At 40.3% G+C, this 23,027-nt stretch overlaps 1 protein-coding gene across 1 annotated transcript in view; it reads left to right on the forward strand.

The window, feature by feature from the left end:
• LOC106586053 (SLAIN motif-containing protein 1) overlaps positions 1 to 23,027 on the forward strand; it is a 37,781-nt gene that overhangs the window by 8,575 nt on the left and 6,179 nt on the right. The window contains exons 2-5 of the mRNA XM_014172872.2: positions 7,065 to 7,201; positions 17,151 to 17,291; positions 21,730 to 21,816; positions 22,279 to 22,428. Of these exons, the coding sequence (XP_014028347.2) occupies positions 7,065 to 7,201; positions 17,151 to 17,291; positions 21,730 to 21,816; positions 22,279 to 22,428 (515 nt within the window). The remainder of the gene's footprint in view (positions 1 to 7,064; positions 7,202 to 17,150; positions 17,292 to 21,729; positions 21,817 to 22,278; positions 22,429 to 23,027) is intronic.

Consider the following 23,027-nt stretch of genomic DNA (forward strand, 5'->3'; position numbering starts at 1 on the left):
TCCAATGAACTCCAGTTATCAACACTAACTCCAGGGAGCATAGCACTCTTTTGAGGGTTAAGATAACTTCTTACATCTAGGTGTTCCGCTAGCGGAACCTCGTTCCGCCAGCGGAACCCCTAGCCAACAGCCAATGGGATCGCATGGCGCAAAATACAAAAAACAACTAAAATACCACAATTCAATTTTCTCAAACATACGACTATTTTACACCATTTGAAAGATAAACCTCTCCTGAATCCAACCACGTTGTCCGATTTCAAAAAGGCTTTACAGCGAAAGCAAAACATTAGATTATGTTAGGATACCACCACAGCAAAAAAACAACAACACAACCATTTTCCTAGCAAGGACAGTCATTTTCCAAGCAAAGGTAGCTGTCCAAAAGCACAAAACCAGTTAAAATTATGCACTAACCTTTGACGATCTTCATCAGATGACACTCCTAGGACATTATGTTAGACAATACATGCATTTTTTGTTCCGTCAAGTTCATATTTATATCCAAAAAAAACCATTTTGGATATAAATATGACGCGTGACGTTCAGAAAATATATTCACCCCAAAATTTCCGGTGAATGGGCACCATAATTTACAGAAATACTCATCATAAATGTTGACAAAATATATAACAATTCATTAAAGAAGTATAGATGAACTATTCCTTTATGCAACCGCTTTGTCAGATTTCAAAATAACTTTACGGAGAAAGCACATTGTTCAATATTCTGAGTACTGAGCCCCAAGCTATTCAGCCACGGCATCCACAAAACGCTGAAATATGTTAAAAATATTATCTTACCTTTGCTGATCTCCGGCTGAATGCATTCGGAAGGTCTCCCACTTCCACAAGAAATGTTCATTTGTTCAATAAAGTCGATAATTTATTTCGAAATAAATCCGTTTTGATAGCGCGTCCAGATCACCATTCCAAAATGCATCTATCCACCGTCGACAAAAAGTTAGAAAGTTCCCTCAGCGTTTGTAGAAACATGTCAAACCATGTTCACAATCAATCTTTAGGGTGTTTTTAACGTAGAATTTCGATAATATTCCAACCGGACAATAGCAGATTCATTACAGAAGAAAAATAAAAATGGCTAGCCCTACGTGAGTACGCACGAGGTAAGTCAATGACACCAGGTCGACCACTTACTGTTCCAGGTATTATTCAGTCAAATTGCATTGTAGAAGCCTCAAACAAGGTTCTAATGACTGTTGACAAGCCTTAGGAAGTGCAATATGACATCACAGACACTGTAGTTTACATAGAACATCATTTGAAATGACTACAACCATGTGAGGTCAAACTTCCAGGTTGGATTTTTCTCAGGTTTTTGCCTGCCATATGAGTTCTGTTATACTCACAGACATCATTCAAACAGTTTTAGAAACTTCAGAGTGTTTTCTATCCAAATCTACTATTAATATGCATATCCTACCTTCTGAGTCTGAGTAGGAGGCAGTTTAATTTGGGTACGTTTTTCATCCGGCCGTGAAAATACTGCCCCCTATAGTGAAGAGGATAACTCCCATATATTTAATAAACAATAATACATTTTATCAAAAATGTAACACTGTGATTTCAACTATCCTTGATTTACTGTGTAGTTGGCTACCCTGGCTTTGTGTATCCTTTTAGCCTCCCTCGCTATAGTTCAGCGCGGAGCTATCTGCTGACTGAAGCTGCTCATATACGCTGATACACATATACACACATGCTGTGTGCGGTGTCTCTCAAATGGCACCCTATTCCCATTGTATAGAGTGCCATTTGGGACACAGACACTGACATGCTGACTGGTTAACCCATTTCCATCTTCTGAGGTGTAAAATGTAGCACACTTTCACGCAGCTCAATGCAGCGTTTATCGTATCCCACACTCGCATCGGCTGTATTGATATTCTTCAGTCCATTGAACAGATCCCACCAGTTTGAGTCTTTTATAATCATGACCCAGTTCTGTCTAGTTATGTCTAAGAACTTGCAATAACTGTATTTTTCTTCTCTCCCACTCTGCCCTACATTGGAAAAACCAAGATGTATGGTCTTTTACAGAAAGTGTACCACTCATTTTACTTCCTGTGCCAGATTAATGCTGTAGGGCCAACATGAACCATACTGTGCTGTCTTGGATATTTTGATTCTACATTGTCCAATGGTTCCAGCAACTATGGTTCATAACCAGGCCAGCACAGTATAGCTTGGCTCGGCAGTGTGAAATGTGTATGAGTGTGCCACAGTAGCTTATTACACTCTTCGCAGAGTTGGTAGAAAGCGGATGTTTCTGGTTTTCTGGGATACAGTATTGCCCTGAAATGTTTTCCATGAAAAACTTTAGGTTAGCTTACTAAAATAAGCTAAGATGTACTTTATTGTCCATTAACTTACAGAGAATGGAAGAGCTGCTGATCCTTCTTTTCCACTTGGGTGGGAAAAAGAGCATGAGGAAGGGGAGGTTAGATTGAAATACTGACAAATAAGCACACACACACCAGGGTCAGTGCCGTTTCTTAGCAGAAGCAACATATGGGGCCACTAGGGAAGAATTGCAGGAAATTAGCTTTAAAATGGAAACATTTTCTCTTCGTCCCATTGCAAAATGTGTATAAATGCAAGAAATTAGCTTTAAAGCTGCAAATGTTTGTCTTCGCAGTCAAGAGGGGTGCCACTAAAATGTTTTGCTTGCTTGCAACCAAATCTCACTTAGGGTCAGGCACAGCACCCCTGGAGCAGTTGTAGAGGGTTAAGTGCATTGCTCAAAGGCACAACGGCATCTAGTATGATGCCAGCAAACCTCTGTTGCCAGCTCACTACACCAGATTTTCCCATACGAATTAGGATTCAAACTGACATTCCTCTAGTTGCTGGCCCGCCTCTCTAACAGCTAGGCTACCTGCCACCCTCTACTAACCGACTACTACAATTACTTACCATCCCAGTACTTATTTCGTAGCATCCTATAGTAAAGTATGTGTCATCAGCAGAGCTTTTCAGCAATCCAATGATTAGCCTATAAGTTTCACTCAATGGCTACTTCGTGGAGCTGACCGACTGTTGCAGTAACATGCTCGTTCATCTTTCCAGTAGTTTGTGTCTGGCTGCCCAAAGTCAATAAAATATTAGAATATACTACACAGCTCAATATATGATTCACAACTCAAAGTGTAGGTTTTAGTATTGAGGAGCTATTAAGAGCATTTGTATCACACAAATGCCAGGACAAATATATTACTGCATTAAATTGGAAAATGTCCTCTCTCGTTTAACTAAGGTCGTGAGGCATGTAAAAGTGATATTCAATAGCCTATATCAAAGAAACTCAAAAGGGGAGATGATATTAATTAACAATAATTTTGATCCGAATGTTCAAATTGTCCAAACAGATCCGCAAGGGAGATGGATTATTTTAAATATGTTAATGGACAATAAACAGATTTGGCACATTAATCTATACGGTCCAAATAATGATGATCCATGCTTCTTTCAAAATATATATAATAATTTATCAAACCTACAAGCAATACAAGACTCTATTGTTATGGTGGGAGATTATAATGCGGTTTTAAATACCTCAATGGACTGTAAAGGAAATAGCACTAAAAGCTATAACCCTTAAGGAAATCACAAATATCATGGATATATTGGAACTAGTGGATATATGAAGGTTTAAATCAAAGCTTATTGGATGATAACTTGTTTTTAACTAGGACTAAATAATTTATAACATACTTTTTCCGACATAACATAGGTACTGCAGATCCCCTTATTTTTATTTAACCTTTATTTAAATTGGCAAGTCAATTAAGAACAAATTCTTATTTACAATGACGGCCTACCCAGGCCAAACCCTAACCTGGACGACGCTGGGCCAATTGTGTGCCGCCCTATGGGACTCCCAATCACGGCCGGTTGTGATACAGCCTGGAATCGAACCAGGGTCTGTAGTGACACCTCTAGCACTGAATTGCAGTGGCTTAGACTGCTGCACAACTGGGGGACACTTTTAAATGTGCCTTTAGAAGCCATGCAATTCAATACTTATCTCTAAAACAGAAGCAATTTAGGTCAAAAGAGTCCATATTAACAAAGGAAATAGAAGGACTAACAGTACAGATAGATAGTAAAAAAAACAGTACCATAGAGGCACAGAATAAGTTAGAGGAAAAACAAAAAGGAATATCCCATTTGACCTGTTTGCTTATGGCCTTGCCTACACCTAGCGACCTGTTTTTTATTTTATCAGCAAAAAATATGATATTTTATTTGTAACGGCAAGCCAGACAACATTAAACCCTGCCTATTTATATAATGAATATGAATTTGGAGGGCAGAAATGATTAAATATTAAAGCATTAGACTTCAGTCATACAAAAGTTATACTTTAATCCGAACTGGTTCTCGAGTAGATTAGTAAGAATGTCTCACCCCATGTTCAATAATGACCTTTTCCCCTTTATTCAGATTACAGCCTCTCACAGCCTTCGGTTATTTGAAAATGAAGTAATCTCCAAAATATCACTAATTGTAAAACAAGCCATAGCAAGTTGGTTGTAATTTCAGTTTAATCCACCAGAAAATAAATAATACGACAAATATTAAGGTAAACTCATGATATCATATAAAGGACTGGTAGAGTTATGTCACACATGTAGCTAATAAAAATATAGGGAAATGTCTGCTCTACCCAAAATTACAACCAACTAATTGCAGCATTATCGCAAAAATGGAAGAGGCAAGTGGAAGGACGAAAAAGTAAGGAATTATATGGGGGATACAACCATCCCAACTCAAATTTTGCTGCAAAGAGAAAGAATCACTAGATAATTTGTTTTGGTACTGTCCATATGTAGCTTGTTTTTGGTCACTATGAGAATAGAAAGTTTTAGAACTTTTGTGAAACTTCACAGCACAGTTGAAAAATATATGGCAAATAGAAATCAAAACTGGATGGTGTTCAGCGATAGATGGGAAGAGTTGAGTGAAGCTGAAGGGTGGGACTAAAAAAAACAATAATGTAAAATATACTTTGTCCGTAAAATGTATAAAGGTTCAGAACTTTTGTGAAACAGCACAGTTAAAAATAAATGTGTGGAATTTCTTTCTTTCTTAATGCGTTTGAGCCGATCAGTTGTGTTGTGACAAGGTAGGGGTGGTATACAGAAGATAGCCCTATTTGGTAAAAGACCAAGTCCATATTATGGCAAGAACAGCTCAAATAAGCAAAGAGAAACGACAGTCCATCCTTATTTAAAGACACGAAGGTCAGACAATCTGGAAAATTTCAAGAACTTTGAAAGTTTCTTCAAGTGCAGTCGCAAAAACCATCAAGCGCTGTGATGAAACTGTCTCTCATGAGGACCGCCACAGGAAAAGAAGACTCAGAGTTACCTCTCCCGCGAGGATAAGTTCATTAGTGTTACCAGCCTCCAAAATTGCAGACCAGATAAATGCATCACAGAGTTCAAGTAACAGACTCATCTCAACATCAACTGTTCAGAGGAGACTGCGTGAATCAGGCCTTCGTGGTCAAATTGCTGCAAAGAAACCACTACTAAAGGGCACCAATAAGAAGTACACACTTTCTTGGGCCAAGTAACACGAGCAATGGACATTAGACCGGTGGAAATCTGTCCTTTAGTCTGATGAGTCCAAATTTGAGATTTTTGGTTCCAACCGCCGTGTCTTTGTGAGACGCTGTGTAGGTGAACAGATGATCTCCGCATGTGTGGTTCCCACCATAAAGCATGGTGGAGGAGGTGTGGGGGTGCTTTGCTGGTGACACTGTCAGTGATTTATTTAGAATTCAAGGCACACTTAACCAGCATGGCTACCACAGCATTCTGCAGCAATACGCCAAACCATCTGGTTTACGCTTAGTGGGACTATCATTTGTTTTTCAACAGGACAATGACCCAATACACCTCCAGGCTGTGTAAGGGTTTTTTTACTAAGAAGGAGAGTGATGGAGTGCTGCATCAGATGACCTGGCCTCCACAATCACCTGACTTCAACCCAATTTAGATGGTTTGGGTTGGACCGCTGTGTGAAGGAAAAGCAGCCAACAAGTGCTCAGCATATGTGGGAACTCCTTCAAGACTGTTGGAAAAGCATTCCAGGTGAAGCTGGTTGAGAGAATGCCAAGAGTGTGCAAAGCTGTCATCAAGGCAAAGGGTGGACACTTTGAAGAATCTCAAATATAAAATATATTTGATATGTTTAACACTTTTGGTTAGTACATGATTTCTCATGTGTTATTTCATAGTTTTGATGTCTATTCTATCATTCTACAATGTAGAAAATAGTAAAAATAAAGAAAACCCTTGAATGAGTAGGTTTGTCAACTTTTGACTGGTACTGTGTATATATATATATTTACAATATATATATATATATATTTACAACATAAACAAAACATCTTTATATATATATTTATTTACAAAAAAATATATGGGTGATTGGAAATGATGCAGACAATTACATTGATGGATTCCACAATTTATCTGCTATATTAAAGCTGATCTACCCCCCCCCAAGAAATATATCATTAATATCAGTAGTCTGAATTATCAATAAAGGCTGTAAGTATCACAGATTGGACCTTTAATACTTTTAGGTGTGCTCTTTATCCCACTGGTTTTATCGACAACCACAACCTTTTAAGATATTAAAATGCCTATACTTCTATGCAGAAAAGATATCAGAAAATCTCTCTTACCAGGTCGAAGTGGATATGAATACACAAACACTTCCTGCATTGAACGCATTCCCAGTTACAGAACAGTGTTGTGGTTGTTGTATTAATAGCATCGTGCTTTGAGTTGAGTTCTTATGAACAACACATGTCATGCTTTTCCCAATTTCCCTGTCAGCAATGTTTACTGTGATGTAGGCCTATGGCTCAAGCTTGGAGAGAATTAGGACAACACTTATTTACTTCGGCACATCGCTCCTCATGGAGAATAGGCCATCGACATCTCCTCTCACATTATGCCCTGGGCTGTCTTCTCTATTTTGTTCCATTTTGACATCACATGATTCATTCATCGTCCTCTGTTCCAGGCTGTATGTGTGTCCTAAGGCCAGGCTACGGGGCGAGTGTTTCCTTAGTCCCCTCCAGTGGAGCAGGCAGGTGCTGGACCACCCAGGCCCTGAAGTGGAGGTGGCCAAGAGGTCCCTGTGCCACAGACTGGAGCAAGGTAGCATACCTGAGACTGCCTTTTATCTGTCTGACTGCACAATACACTTGTCTCACTCCTCTTTACCTGTCTGCACACATGTACATCTGTCTCACTCATCTTCATGTGCCACATGGCTGTTTGATCTGTGATTACTTCAAGAAAGAGAGGATAGATAGATTTTATTTCCCAGTTATTAAAACACATGTACTTACAGTAGCTACATACATATAAAAAAATATGACAGGGATATAACAAAAAGTCAGACTTACAGGAAATAATGAATACCCCTTGATTTATTCCACATTTTGTTGTGTTACAGCCTGAATTCAAAATAGATTAAATATATATATTTCTCACCCATCTACACACAATTCCCCATAATGACAATGTGAAAACATGTTTTTAGACATTTCTGCTAATTTATTGAAAATGAAATACCGAAGTATCTGATTTAAATATGTTTTTACACCCCTGAGTCAATACTTTGTAGAAGCACCTTTGGCAGCGATTACGGCTGTGAGTCTTTCTGGGTGGGTCTGTAAGAGCTTTCCACATCTGGATTGTGCAACATTTGCCAATAAAACGTTTAAAAATTATTCAAGCTCTGACAAGTTGGTTGTTGATCATTGCTCGACAACCATTTTCAGGACTTGTCATAGATTGTCAAGTAGATTTAAGTCAAAACTGTAACTCGGCAACTCAGGAACATTCACTATCTTCTAGGTTAGCAACTCCAGTGTAGATTTGGCTTTTTAGGTTATTGTCCTGCTGAAAGGTGAATTCATCTTTCAGTGTCCGGTAGAAAGCAGACTGAAGCACGTTTTCCTCTACGATTTTTGCCTGTGCTTAGCTCGGTTCCATTTCTTTTTTTATCCTGAAAAACTCCCCAGTCCTTAACTATTACAAGCATACCCATAACATGATGCAGCCACCACTATGCTTGAAAATATGGAGAGTGGTACTCAGTAATGTAATGTGTTATTGGATTTGCCCCAAACATAACACTTTGTATAAAAATTGCTTTGCTGCATTTTTTTGCAGTATTACTTTGGTGCCTCGTTGCATGTTTTTGAATATTTTTATTCTGTGCAAGCTTCCTTCTTTTCACTCTGTCAGTTAGGTTAGTGTTGTGGAGTTGTTGACCCATCCTCAGTTTTCTCCTATCACCGCCATTAGACTGTAACTGTTTTAAAGTCACCATTGGCCTCATGAGTGGCTTCCTTCCTCTCCGGCAACTGAGTTAGGAAGGACTTCTTTATATTTGTAGTGACTGGGTTTATTTATTTATTTCACCTTTATTTAAACAGGTAGGCCAGTTGAAAACAAGTTCTCATTTACCTTCTCATTTACCTGGCGACCTGGCCAAGATAAAGCAATGCAGTGCGACACAAACAAGACAGAGTTACACATGGGACAAACAAACGTACAGTCAATAACACAATAGAAAAATCTATATACAGTGTGTGCAAATGTAGTAAGATTAGGGAGGTAAGGCAATAAATAGGCCATAGTGACGAAATACAATTTAGCAATTAATCACTGGAGTGATAAATGTGTAAAAGATGAATGTGCAAGTAGAGATACTGGGTGCAAAGGAGCAAAAAAACTAAACAATATGGGGATGAGGTAGTTGGGTGGGCTATTTACAGATGGGCTGTGTACAGGTGCAATGATCGGTAAGCTGCTCTGACAGCTGATGCTTCAAGTTAGTGAGGGAGAGAGATATAAGACTCCAGCTTCAGTGATTTTTGCAATTCGTTCCAGTCATTGGCAGCAGAGAACTGGAAGGAAAGGCGGCCAAAGGAGGACTTGGCTTTGGGGATAACCAGTGAAATATACCTGCTGGAGCGCATGCTGCTGTGGTAACCAGTGAGCTGAGATAAGGCGGGGCTTTACCTAGCAAAGTCTTATAGATGACCTGGAGCCAGTGGGTTTGTCGATGAATATGAAGCGAGGGCCAGCCAACGAGAGCATACAGGTCGCTGTGGTGGGTAGTATATGGGGCTTTGGTGACAAAACGGATGGCACTGTGATAGACTTCATCCAATTTGCTGAGTAGAGTGTTGGAGGCTATTTTGTAAATGACATCGCCGAAGTCAAGGATCGGTAGGATAGTCAGTTTTACGAGGGTATGTTTGGCAGCATGAGTGAAGGATGCTTCGTTGCGAAATAGGAAGCCGATTCAAGATTTAATTTTGGATTGGAGATGCTTAATGTGAGTCTGGAAGGAGAGTTTACAGTCTAACCAGACACCTTTGTATTTGTAGTTGTCCACATAGTCTAAGTCAGAACAGTCCAAAGTAGTGATGCTAGATGGGCGGGCAGCGATCGGTTGAAGAGCATGCATTTAGTTTTACTTGCATTTAAGAGCAGTTGGAGGCCATGGAAGGAGTGTTGTATGGCATTGAAGCTCGTCTGGAAGTTTGTTAACACAGTGTCCAAAGAAGAGCCAGAAGTATACAGAATGGTGTCGTCTGCGTAGAGGAGGATCAGAGACTCACCAGCAGCAAGAGCGTGTTTGAAATTGACCGCTCGACTGAGGGATCTTACAGATAATTGTATTTGTGGGGTACAGGGATGAGGTAGTCATTCAAAAATAATGTTTGACACTATTACTGCACACAGAGTGAGTCTATGCTTGTGTGAGTGAGTGAGTCCTTGTTTGGCAAATTTTTACTGCTTAACTTATTTATGCTTGCCATAACAAAGGGGTTGATATGTATTGACTCAATACATTTCAGTTTTAAAAGGTTTATATATTTTTTAAACATTTCTAAAAAATATAAATCTACTTTGACATTGTGGGGTATTGTGTGTAGGCCAGTGACAAAAAAAATCACAATTTAATCCATTTTAAATTCAGGCTGTAACACAACAAAATGTAATTCAAAATGATTCGCCTACTGAATGAAGGAAGAAGTGAAAGTTTGTTTTTGTTAGGTTTCTGTTTGTGTGAATTAAGGTCTCCCTCCCTTTTTTTTACCATATGGATTTGACTTTTTTTTAACCCTTCCAGTTGGTGTCAACTGCATCATAAACAATGGATGCCAAAAGCCGTTAAACCCCAATGAATAAGAAGAATATGCAATGTATAGGATCATGCTAGCTAGCTACAGTGAGGGAAAAAAGTATTTGGTCCCCTGCTGATTTTGTACGTTTGCTCACTGACAAAGAAATGAACAGTCTATAATTTTAATGGTAGGTTTATTTGAACAGTGAGAGACAGAATAACAACAAGAAAATCCAGAAAAACGCATGTCAAAAATGTTTTAAAATGATTAGCATTTTAATGAGGGAAATAAGTATTTGACCCCTCTGCAAAACATGACTTAGTACTTGTTGGCAAAACCCTTGTTGGCAATCACAGAGGTCAGACATTTCTTGTAGTTGACCACCAGGTTTGCACACATCTCAGGAGGGATTTTGTCCCACTCCTCTTTGCAGATCTTCTCCAAGTCATTTAGGTTTCGAGGCTGACGTTTGGCAACTCGAACCTTCACCTCCCTCCACAGATTTTCAATGGGATTAAGGTCTGAATACTGGCTAGGCTGAGGGAAGGAGGTTCTTACTCAAGATTTGATGGTACATGGCCCCGTCCATCGTCCCTTTGATGCGGTGAAGTTGTCCTGTCCCCTTAGCAGAAAAACACCCCCAAAGCATAATGTTTCCACCTCCATGTTTGACGGTGGGGATGGTGTTCTTGGGGTCATAGGCAGCATTCCTCCTCCTCCAAACACGGCGAGTTGAGTTGATGCCAAAGAGCTCCATTTTGGTCTCATCTGACCACAACACTTTCACCCAGTTGTCCTCTGAATCATTCAGATGTTCATTGGCAAACTTCAGACGGGCATGTATATGTGCTTTCTTGAGCAGGGGGACCTTGCGGGTGCTGCAGGATTTCAGTCCTTCACGGCGTAGTGTGTTACCAATTGTTTTCTTGGTGACTATGGTCCCAGCTGCCTTGAGATCATTGACAAGATCCTCCCGTGTAGTTCTGGGCTGATTCCTCACCGTTCTCATGATCATTGCAACTCCACAAGGTGAGATCTTGCATGGAGCCCCAGGCCGAGGGAGATTGACAGTTCTTTTGTGTTTCTTTCATTTGCGAATAATCGCACCAACTGTTGTCACCTTCTCACCAAGCTGCTTGGCGATGGTCTTTTAGCCCATTCCAGCCTTGTGTAGGTCTACAATCTTGACCCTGACATCCTTGGAGAGCTCTTTGGTCTTGGCCATGGTGGAGAGTTTGGAATCTGATTGATTGATTGCTTCTGTGGACAGGTGTCTTTTTATACAGGTAACAAGCTGAGATTAGGAGCACTCCCTTTAAGAGTGTGCTCCTAATCTCAGCTCGTTACCTGTATAAAAGAAAAGATAGCTGGGAGCCAGAAATCTTTCTGATTGAGAGGGGGTCAAATACTTATTTCCCTCATTAAAATGCAAATCAATTTACAACATTTTTGACATGCGTTTTTCTGGATTTTTTTGTTGTTATTCTCTCTCACTGTTCAGATAAACCTACCATTAAAATTATAGACTGATCATTTCTTTGTCAGTGGGCAAACGTACAAAATCAGCAGGGGATCAAATACTTTTTCCCTCACTGTAAGTGCACAGACAATGCACAAAACACTAAATGCTTCCTCAAAGCCTAGCTACCTGGTCACTGTAGCTAGCACTATATAATCAAAAGGTGTAATTGATTTCCAAGAAAATCTCACACACACACACAGCAAGGATGGAGTGACACAGTGTGGGGCTTACAGACACACAGAGCCTGCAATAGTTACCTTCGTTCAAACTATCAAAGAACCGTCGGACCTAGAGCTCTGAAACTTTAGAAGCCTGTTCTAGAGCTCAAGTCGATAGTGCACGGTGAGTTATGTGGCTCTAGAAGGTTCTCAGACCGAGAAACAGCCTCGTACATTTGCAATAACTTCAATTAATTTTGACCATCGTGAAAATTATGACATATAGAAAGTCCCAGAGTCGCAAGACTCGGTGCATTGAAACCGCCTCGGCCCATAGAGACGGACCCTAACGTTTCTGTCCGATAGCTCATTCAAGAACCCTGTAACAAAGCCCGGAAAAAGTGGATTTTCACTACCAATTAAGGTCGCTGCTCGGGCTCCGAATGACCTATCGAGCCAAAACTCAAAACTCAACCCCTACTTAAATATGACCTCCAATCAGAGACAACGAGGACCAGCTGCATCCAATTGGAGATCAACCCAAAAAAACAACATAGAAATAGACACAATAGAAAACAGAAAACACCCCCTGTCACGCCCTGACCTACTCTACCATAGAAAATAACCTCTTACTATGGTCAGGATGTGACAACGTTAAGCTAAAACAGCTACAGTAAACAGGACTCTTATACCCTGAGTACACCGCTTGCGTCATGTGCGCGAGCGTTGCAAAATAAATATAGGAATCTATGTTATTCAATTATTGCACCCACGCTGCTCGCGCGCGTCAACGAGCGTCTGCGTTGCCAAGGGCTAAAATAGAAGTAATTTCTATTTCTGACGCAGTTCGCGCTGCAAGTCCTGCCTCTAACATCTCCTCAATGGTTTATAGAAGCAGGCACCCACGTGCTATCTCCTCATTGGTTATACCCACGTGGGTGATTGAAAGACAAACTGTTGCCGGTTGTCCTGGTAATACTATGAAAGTTTAGATTCCAATCACCATATAAGTTAAACAAGGAGAGATGACTAGAAATGATTCGGTTGACTGTTTTTATGTGTGGATTAATTGTCAGAGTAGAGGACCTTGTGCATTTCAGGTAAAATAACAACCTAATGTTTATATCCCAGGACAAATTAGCTAGCAAAAGCAAGCTAGCTAAATAGGACAAATTAGCTAGCAAGTGCAAGCTAACTAGCTAAATTTCCATAAATGTTTAATGCTTTTCGACCTGTCCCCAAATTAATGTCATTGGTTCAGAATTTGTTTTGATATTTTAACCTGCATGTCGTGATCGCGTTTGGTGTAGGGGGACAAAATAAATGTATGCACGATGATGCATTATGGCGCACGTGCGCAGCCGGTTTGGGTTCCGTGTTAAGCCTACAGCTCCATGTCATTTCAATAACTTAACTTCTCAAAGATGCCATCTGGTGGTCAAACTAGCATGAACTAGCATTAATGGCAACAATGGCTGACACTTAAATAACGTGCCATAGAATTCTGTGGCACCCCGCAAGCTGTGCTGCAGTATGACGCAACTTTTAAACGAAGAACCACTGTATGTCAGGCTTGGATTCGGCATGCCAAAAGCTTTTTCCCCAGGTGCATGAACAATGAGGACATTTACTATGTTGATGAGAACCTACAGTATGGCCAGATACTCAAGACAAGCTTGATGCCAACTAGTGCCAATTGAACATTGTGTTCCTTTCATATTTTTTTGTTCTTAATTTGATTACAGCACACCTATAATGTAATTATATCTGAAGAATACATTCATATTTTTTATCAATGGTTGTGAAAGATCTCTTCAATGACCACACCTTTGACGTTCAGTCAATTTTGATAGGTAGTGCAAGTGTGTTGCCTGATGTGAAAACAGTGTAATGTACTGTAATTTACAGTACTGTAAGCATTTTGAAAAATGTATCTTTAATTTATTGCTGTTGGTTGTTAAAATAACTCAATTAAGAAGATATTATTATGTTGTCTTTTGGAGATTAAATCAATGTTCGCATGGTATTTCACAGTAAACTTTTATTTTGGATCAATGGTTGTATGGTGAAAGATGTCTCCAAACCAAATGAATGCACAATAAAAGGTTTAGAATATAAGACTTGCTGCATTACAAGTGTTAACAGTTTGGAGTTTATTACTAAGAATTTTGAAAATTCAACACATGAAAATAGCACCAAAGCGATTGAAAAATACTTTAATCTGCCTGCTACTGAAACAGAGTGGTTCACTAATACTGCATCAGACAGCATAACCACATATGGTGCGTGCATGCATGTGTTTTCGTATGCACATGTGTGCATCTTGTGTACAGGTGTGCCCTTGTATATGTGCACGTGTGCTTTGCTACAGTGTGTGTAGTTTAATTTTGTTATTCTGAAGATTGGTTGGGATCAATACATTCTGTATCAGTTAGTTGGTGTGGCTCTGTCCAGTCACCTTTGCAGTTGGATAATGGATGAAGTGTGTCTCCAAAGGGATGTGTATGTATGTTCAAAGTCCTCTCTGCTTTCAAAGGATGGATTCAGGAAAGGTTGGCTCTCTGTCCCTACGTCATGAATACAGCTTTGTTCCTCTGGTCTCAGTTAACTGTTGTTCACTTCAGTTCAGCTTTTGACATTATCGATCATAGTCTGCTGCTGAAAAAAATCTGTTTTGGCTTTATATCCTCTGCTATATCGTGGATTGAGAATTACCTGTCTAACCGAACACAGAGGGTGTTCTTTATTGGAAGCCACTCCAACATAGTCCAGGTAGGGCATACCCCAGAGCAGCTGCTTAGGCCCCTTCTTTTTTTCTATTTTCACTAATGACCTGCCACTGGCACTGAGTAAAGCCATTTTGTCCATCTATGCTGATGACTCAACATTATACACATCAGCTACCACAGCAAGTGTAATCATTGCACCACTTAACAAAGAGCTGCAGTCAGTTTTAGAATGGATGGCAAGCAATAAGCTAAATATTTAAAAAACAAAAAACATTGTATGAGCAAGTTGAGGAGACTAAACTGCTTGGTGTAACCCTGGATTGTAAACTGTCATGGTCAGAAACATATTGATGCAACGGTAGTTAAAATGGCAGAGAGGTCTGTCTATAATAAAGCCTTACTCTGCTTAATTGACATCGCTATCAACAAAACAAGTCCTACAGGCCCTAATTTTATCGCACCTGGACAACTGCCCAGTCATATGGTCAAGTGCCACAAAGAGTGACATAGGCAAATTACAGTTTGCCCAGAACAGAGCAGCACGGCTGGGCCTTCAGTGTACATGAAGTAGAGCAGAGATTGATTGCATCACTACTAATGTTGAAAGCAAGTTGAAATCAACTAGCACACAGCTCAGACACCCATGCATACCCCACAATACATTCCACCAGGTGTCTCTTCACAGTCCCCAAGTCCAGAACAGAACTCTGGGAAACACACAGTACTACATAGAGCCATGACTACATGGAACTCTATTCCACATCAAGTAACTCAAGTGAGCAGTAAAATCTGATTTGAAAAATGGATAATGCGGGCTGTGAAAAGACACGCACATGCATACGCAACACACACTCACACTTGCACGCTACACACACGTACATTGTAATTTTGTAACATTGTTGTATTATGGTATTATAAATTTTGTATTGTAGATATGTAGTTGTAGAGTAGTGGTGTAATAATGTGTTGTGTGAAAAAAATTGTGATATAATTGCCTTAATCTGGTTTGGACCCCAGGAAGACAAATGCTAATTGCTAATTTTACCCAGTAGTGGTAAGGCTAATTGTGTGTGAAGTACGCTAAATGCTAACACACTGCTCTCTCTCTCTCTTTGTCATGTGCCTTGCTGCCTACCAATAACTGGGGTTGCGTTGGAAATGGCACCCTATTCCCTATACAGTTTACTTCATTATGCTCAAAAACAGTGTACTATATAGGGAAAAGGGTGTCATTTCAAACGCAGCTGGGAATAAACTCAGTTTGCTGTATGTGCACACAGAGCCTCCACACATTTTCATATATTGTAATCACTATGCACTATGTGTTCCAGCCAGTACACTAGGGATGTTGAAGGGAGCACATTTAGTTTTTTGGGTGTGGATTTTACATGGTTCAATCCCTAATTATTCCCCCTAAATATCCATGAACCAACAAGCTGCAGCTGCAAAACTCATCTGGTTGTTAAAGCCCTCCCTGTTCCAAGCAGAGATTTTACACAATTGTTTTTACAATCTGAAATATTACAGTGTTTTTCAATCACTTTAGCACCATTTTCAGATATTTTCAAATGTCTTTGTACAAAACTCAAAACCAATAACACTTGTAATGACCCCTGTCTTGCATGTATGTTCATAATCTTTGATTGAGCTTTCATTGGAGTTGAACAACACTTTATGTGAAATACAGTACCTTGACAACATTTTGTTTAGCCACCAGTACATCAGATAGTGATAGGCTCACTATTTACATAAATAACATTTAATTCAATAGTAAAAAATTAAATATATTATTTTTAAAACTGTCATTTTTTAAGTGAAGAGGAACAGCAGATGGAAAATATCATTTTCCATACAGTATTTGGCTATAACTAGATTATTTTTAAATGTTTTATTAAATATGTCAGTCTTAGAGTTCCATTATCCTTACACAGTACATTCATAGAATAAACAATCATAAATTGTGTATTGTGTGAGTATTGTAAAGCACGAAAGCTACAGAAAAAAAACATCTTTTTGAAGCACAGTGGTGCCCTATGCGACATTGTACAAAATCATCTTTTCTATGTGACTTGTCAACTGATACTGTATCACTTCTCTCTACTTGACAAAATGTATCAATTTTACATTTTGATAATGAGTCGAATATTATACAACCCAGGTTTTTCAGCTGTGCATTGTGCAGTACACTGTAATTCCAAATAGTTGCACATAGAGTGACTATATCCACTTTGTCCTATGGAACATAAAGGATGATAATGTAGTATTTACAGCCACATCCATGTATGATTTGACCTTCCAACATAATTGATGTCAATTGATACATTTATGATGTAAAAATATATTATTAAAAAACTAGACACTATAAAGTTAAAACATGTCAAAAGTATTGTGAATATTGCATTTTGCATTTGGTGCAGTGAACAAGTGACTTTGGGAATTGGTTTGTTGTGCTCAGTCAATTGAAAATATGCTCAGAGTGTATGTGTGTGTGTTCTTATTTGTCAGTCTAAGCATTTCAATCTAACCTCCATGTGCTCTTCTCCCCAGGCAAGTGGAGGAGAAGCATCAGCAACTCGTGTCTGGTGTCCTCTGTCCGTCCTTACAGCTCCATCACAGAGTGGATCTCTCCCCTCAACTGCCCCATCCTGCCTTACACTAAACCTGCTGCACTAACCACAGAGTCCACAGGTAACATATCCTGCACTGTGGCCAGCACTATCAAAGCCTACAACATGAACTGACACACTTAATTTTCTCACCACTATCCAACCAGAATAGACAGAGTGGTGAACATTTGATTGATTGTTTGTCCATAAACGTGTATTTTATTTCTCTCATATTATTATTCACACCTTACAGTTAGTCACTCGCTGGTGCATGATTCACTCACCCACTCACTCACTGATTAACTACTCATGGTGGGATTGTGATAACATACAGAAACTCAAGTCCTTTTGTTCACCTGACCTAGAATACCTCACAATCAAATGCCGACCATATTACCTCCCGAGAAAATTCTCTTCGGTTATAGTCACAGCTGTGTATATTCCCCCTCAAGCCAATACCATGGCAGCCCTCAAGGAACTATACTGAGCTTTGTGCAAACTGGAAACCACATACCCTGAGGCCGCATTTATTGTAGCTGGGTTTTTAACAAAGCAAATTTCTATCAACACATTGACTGTAGAACTCACGCTGCTAAAATACTCAACCACTGCTACTCCCCCTTCCAGGATGCCTACAAGGCCCTCCCCCACTCTCCCTTTGGCAAATCAGATCATGACTACATTTTGCTCCTCCCTTCCTATAGGAAGAAACTCAAACAGGGTGTCACGTGTGCTCCCTCTCCGTCCTCTAGGCCACCAGTCTTCTCGTCACGGCGCACACCTGTCACCATCTTAAGCGTAATTGCGCATTATGACACTCACCTGAACTCCATTACCTCCTTGATTACCTGCCCTATATTTGTCACTCCATTTGGTTCCTTCCCCAGTCGTCATTGTATGTGTATCTGTTTCATGTCGGTGCGCTGTTTGTTTAATTTATTAAATGTTTTCACTCCCAGAACTTGCAGTGTACACCATTACACAGGAAGTACCTGTGCTAAGGTCTATTCAACATGTTCTGGGTAGCCTCTGAGAATAACATTGATGTATACACAGACACGGTGACTGAGTTCATCAAGAAGTGTATAAGGGATGTAGTTCCCAATGGGACTGTTAAAACCTACCCAAACCAGAAACCGTGGGTAGATGGCAGCATTTGTGCAAAACTGAAAGCGCGAACCACCGCATTTAACCATGGAAAGGTGACTGGGAATATGGTTGAATACAAACAGTGTAGTTATTCCCTCCGTAAGGCAATCAAACAGGGAAAACGTCAGTACAGAGATAAAATGGAGTCGGAATTCAACAGCACAGACAAAAGACTATGTGGCAGGGTCTACAGACAATCAGGGATTATAAAGGGAGAACCAGCCACGTTGCGGACACCAACGTCTTGCTCCCGGACAAGCTAAACACCTTCACCAGCTTTGAGGATAACACAGTGCCACAGACGTGGATCGCTCCCAAGGACCGTGGGCTCTCGTTCTCCGTAGCCAACGTGAGTAAGACATTTAAGCGTGTTAACCCTAGCAAGGCTGCAGGCCTAGACGGCATCGCTAGCTGCGTACTCAGAGCATGCACAGACCAGCTGGCTGGAGTGTTTATGGACATATTCAATCTCTCGTTATCCCAATCTGCTGTCCCCACTTGCTTCAAGATGTCCACCATTGTTCCTGTTCCCAAGAAAGCAAAGGTAACTGAACTAAATTACTATTGCCCCGTAGCACTCACTTCTGTTATCATGAAGTGCTTTGAGAGGCTAGTTAAGGATCATATCACCTCTACCTTTCCTGACACCCTAGACCCACTTCAATATGCATAACGCCCCAATAGATCCACAGACGATGCAATCGCCATCGCACTGCTCTATCCCATCTGGACAAGAGGAATCCCTATGTAAGAATGCTGTTCATTGACTATAGCTCAGCCTTCAACACCATAGTACCCTCCAAGCTCATCATTAAGCTTGGGACCCTGGGTCTGAACCCCGCCCTGTGCAACTGGGTCCTGGACTTCCTGATGGGCTGCCACCAGGTGGTGAAAGTAGGAAAAAACACCTCCACTTCGCTGATCCTCAACACAGGGGCCCCACAAGGTTGTGTGCTCAGCCCCCTCTTGTACTCCCTGTTCACCCATGACTGCGTTGCCACGCACGCCTCCAACTCAATCATAAAGTTTGCAGATGACACAACAGTAGTAGGCCTAATTACCAACAATGACCAGACAGCCTACAGGGAGGAGGTGAGGGCCCTGGAGGAGTGGTGCCAGGAAAATAACCTCTCCGTCAACAAAATGAAGGAGCTGTTTTGGACTTCAGGAAACAGCAGAGGTAGCATGCCCCAACTCCACAAGTGAAGGGAAAAGGTGAGAGGAGGAGAGTGCATAGATGCAAGAAGGAATACAACGTGGCAGCTATGAAAGTAGGTGCCCTTAGGTGCCCTTTGTGAACCATTGGAAAACCTCCTTGGTCTTTGTGGTTGAATCTGTGTTTGAAATTCACTGCTTGACTGAGGGACCTTACAGATAATTGTATGTGTTGGGTACAGAGATGGGGAAGTCATTTAAAAATCATGTCAAACACTATTATTGCACAGAGTGAGTCCATGTAACTTATGTAAGCTTCCCTGTGGCTCAGTTGGTAGAGCATGGTGTTTGCAACGCCAGCATGGTGTGTGCAACGCCAGGGTTGTGGGTTCGATTCCCACAGGGGGCCAGTACAAAAAAATATATATAAAAATGAGATAAAATGTATGAAATGTATGAATTCACTACTGTAAGTCGCTCTGGATAAGAGCGTCTGCTAAATGACTAAAATGTAAAATGAGGTGGCTTGTTAACCTCTCTGGGCTAGGTGGCACCAAATCGTCCCACCTACGTAACAGCCAGTTGAATCCTGTGGTGCGATTTTCAAATACCTTAGAAATGCTATTACTTCAATTTCTCAAACATATGACTATTTTACAGCTATTTAAAGACAAGACTCTCGTTAATCTAACCACACTGTCCGATTTCAAAAAGGCTTTACAACGAAAGCAAAACATTAGATTATGTCAGCAGAGTACCCAGCCAGAAATAATCAGACACCCATTTTTCAAGCTAGCATATAATGTCACATAAACCCAAACCACAGCTAAATGCAGCACTAACCTTTGATGATCTTCATCAGATGACAACCCTAGGACATTGTTATAAAATACATGCATGTTTTGTTCAATCAAGTTCATATTTATATAAAAAAACAGCTTTTTACATTAGCATGTGACGTTCAGAACTAGCATACCCCCCGCAAACTTCCGGGGAATTTACTAACAATTTACTAAATTACTCACGATAAACGTTCACAAAAAGCATAACAATTATTTTAAGAATTATAGATACAGAACTCCTCTATACACTTGATATGTCCGATTTTAAAATAGCTTTTTGGTGAAAGCACATTTTGCAATATTCTAAGTACATAGCCCAGCCATCACGGGCTAGCTATTTAGACACCCAGCAAGTTTAGCCTTCACCAAAATCAGATTTACTATAACAAAAATGTTATTACCTTTGGTGTTCTTCGTCAGAATGCACTCCCAGGACTTCTACTTCAATAACAAATGTTGGTTTGGTCCCAAATAATCCATCGTTATATCCAAACAGCGGCGTTTTGTTCGTGCGTTCTAGACACTATCCGAAATGGTAAATCAGGGTTACGAGCATGGCGCATTTCGTGACAAAAAATGTCTAAATATTCCATTACCGTACTTCGAAGCATGTCAACCGCTGTTTAAAATCCATTTTTATGCAATTTATCTCGTAAAAAAGCGATAATATTCCGACCGGGAATCTGCGTTTCGGTAAATAGAGGAAAAAAAAGAAAGACGGGGGCGACCAGTGCACGCGCCTAAGCCCACTGTCCCCTGATCGGCCACTTGAGAAAGGCGATAATGTGTTTCAGCCTGGGGCTGGAATGACGACATTCAGCTTTTTCCCGGGCTCTGAGAGCCTTTGGGAGCCGTGGGAAGTGTCACGTTACCGCAGAGATCCTTTGTTTTGGAAAGAGATGTCAAAGAAAGCCAATAAATGGTCAGACAGGCCACTTCCTGTAAAGGAATCTCTCAGGTTTTTGCCTGCCATATGAGTTCTGTTATACTCACAGACACCATTCAAACAGTTTTAGGAACTTTAGGGTGTTTTCCATCCATATCTAATAAGTATATGCATATTCTAGTTACTGGGTAGGAGTAGTAACCAGATTAAATCGGGTACATTTTTTATCCGGCGGTGTAAATACTGCCCCCTAGCCCTAAGAGGTTAAGCATATTTTTACTCCTGAACTTATTTAGACTTGCCAAAACAAAGGTGTTGAATACTTATTGACTCAAACCATTTCAGGTTTTCATTTTTTATTAATTTGTAAACACGTTGGCATTATGGGATATTGTGTGTAGGGGCTAGGTGTTGATTTGGGATAGTGTCAAGGCTTTCTATGGCTCTCCCTCTCTATTTTGAACCCATTTCCTCTTTCTTTTTTCCAGCTCCATTCTCTGCATCCTGCCATCCCCTGCTCCAGCAGCAGACTCTCCCAGGGAGGGGCTCCTGCAGCCTTAACTCGGTTTACCACAGTAAGACTCATCACTGTTATGAAGCATGATGTACCATTGCTGAGTTAAAAGAGGTGAAGACCCATAATTCCATGAGTGATCATGTTGTCCTTGAAAGTAATAACTCGCACAGCAATGCCATCAACTGAAATACATCACACAATTCCAAAAATATTTGTATTCACCTCATATTTTTATTCACATCTTCTTGCACTGAACTATTGTGTTCAGTACACTACAGAAACAGGAAAGGAGCTGCAGTGAATTCATATATTAGCTTTAACAACACATTACTTTACCATACATTACCATCTCATTATCATCTGAAGCTGTGGAAGACCATCATCCAGAACCCTATATCTGTTTGTTTCTTTTATAGCATCTTTGAGATTCTCATTTGAATGAAAAGCACTATATAAAATAAATATATTATTATTCATTACCGTACATTAGCATACATTACCATGTCCTCTGTGGTTGCAGGTGTGAGTCGGCAGCATGCTGCGGTCAGCCCCCAGTCTTCCATGGATAGTGAGGTGGGCACCTCAGAGCTGGTGGATGACACTATATCTATGGGCTATAAACTACAGGACATGACAGACGTACAGGTCATGGCTCGACTGCAGGAGGAGAGTGAGTAGAGTACGCTCTCCTGTTTTTGTAATGATAAATATCTTCATCAGTTGGGAATTGTACAAGTAGAAATGAACAATAAACTCAATAACATTTTGTTTTGGATACACCTTATAAACACGCTAGATGATGTGGAAGGAATATATGTAGCTGTATATGCTAACAATATATTTTCTTCATTGTACTACCATGAAGCATAAATGTGACTGTTACGAATCCCTTTGGCCCTGCAGTCTAGGGGGGGATGGCAACGAGACCGTAACATAAATCATGCAAATTATAATAGTGATAAGAAACAGTGAGAACCAATAACCACAGACAACTACAATCTACCGTCAAACTCTAATGGTTTATTTATAAACACACGATAATGGGGTGTGAGAAAAGGGGCTGAGCTGGACCCAAGCCTACCTCAATAACAGCTAGCTAACTAACCAAAAATACAGTGGGTGTTCCGCCCAGTTCTAACTAGGGTACTTAGACAAAGTATTCCTACGGGTAATGTATGCCCATGGGCGACTTGTCTTGGTACCCCCTTTTCCCACCAAACAAACAGTCAAACAACAAAACTCACAGGATTACCGGACAAATGTGACATG

The sequence above is a fragment of the Salmo salar genome, chromosome ssa25, assembly GCF_905237065.1.
Source record: "Salmo salar chromosome ssa25, Ssal_v3.1, whole genome shotgun sequence".
In the NCBI taxonomy this organism is placed as follows: domain Eukaryota; kingdom Metazoa; phylum Chordata; class Actinopteri; order Salmoniformes; family Salmonidae; genus Salmo; species Salmo salar.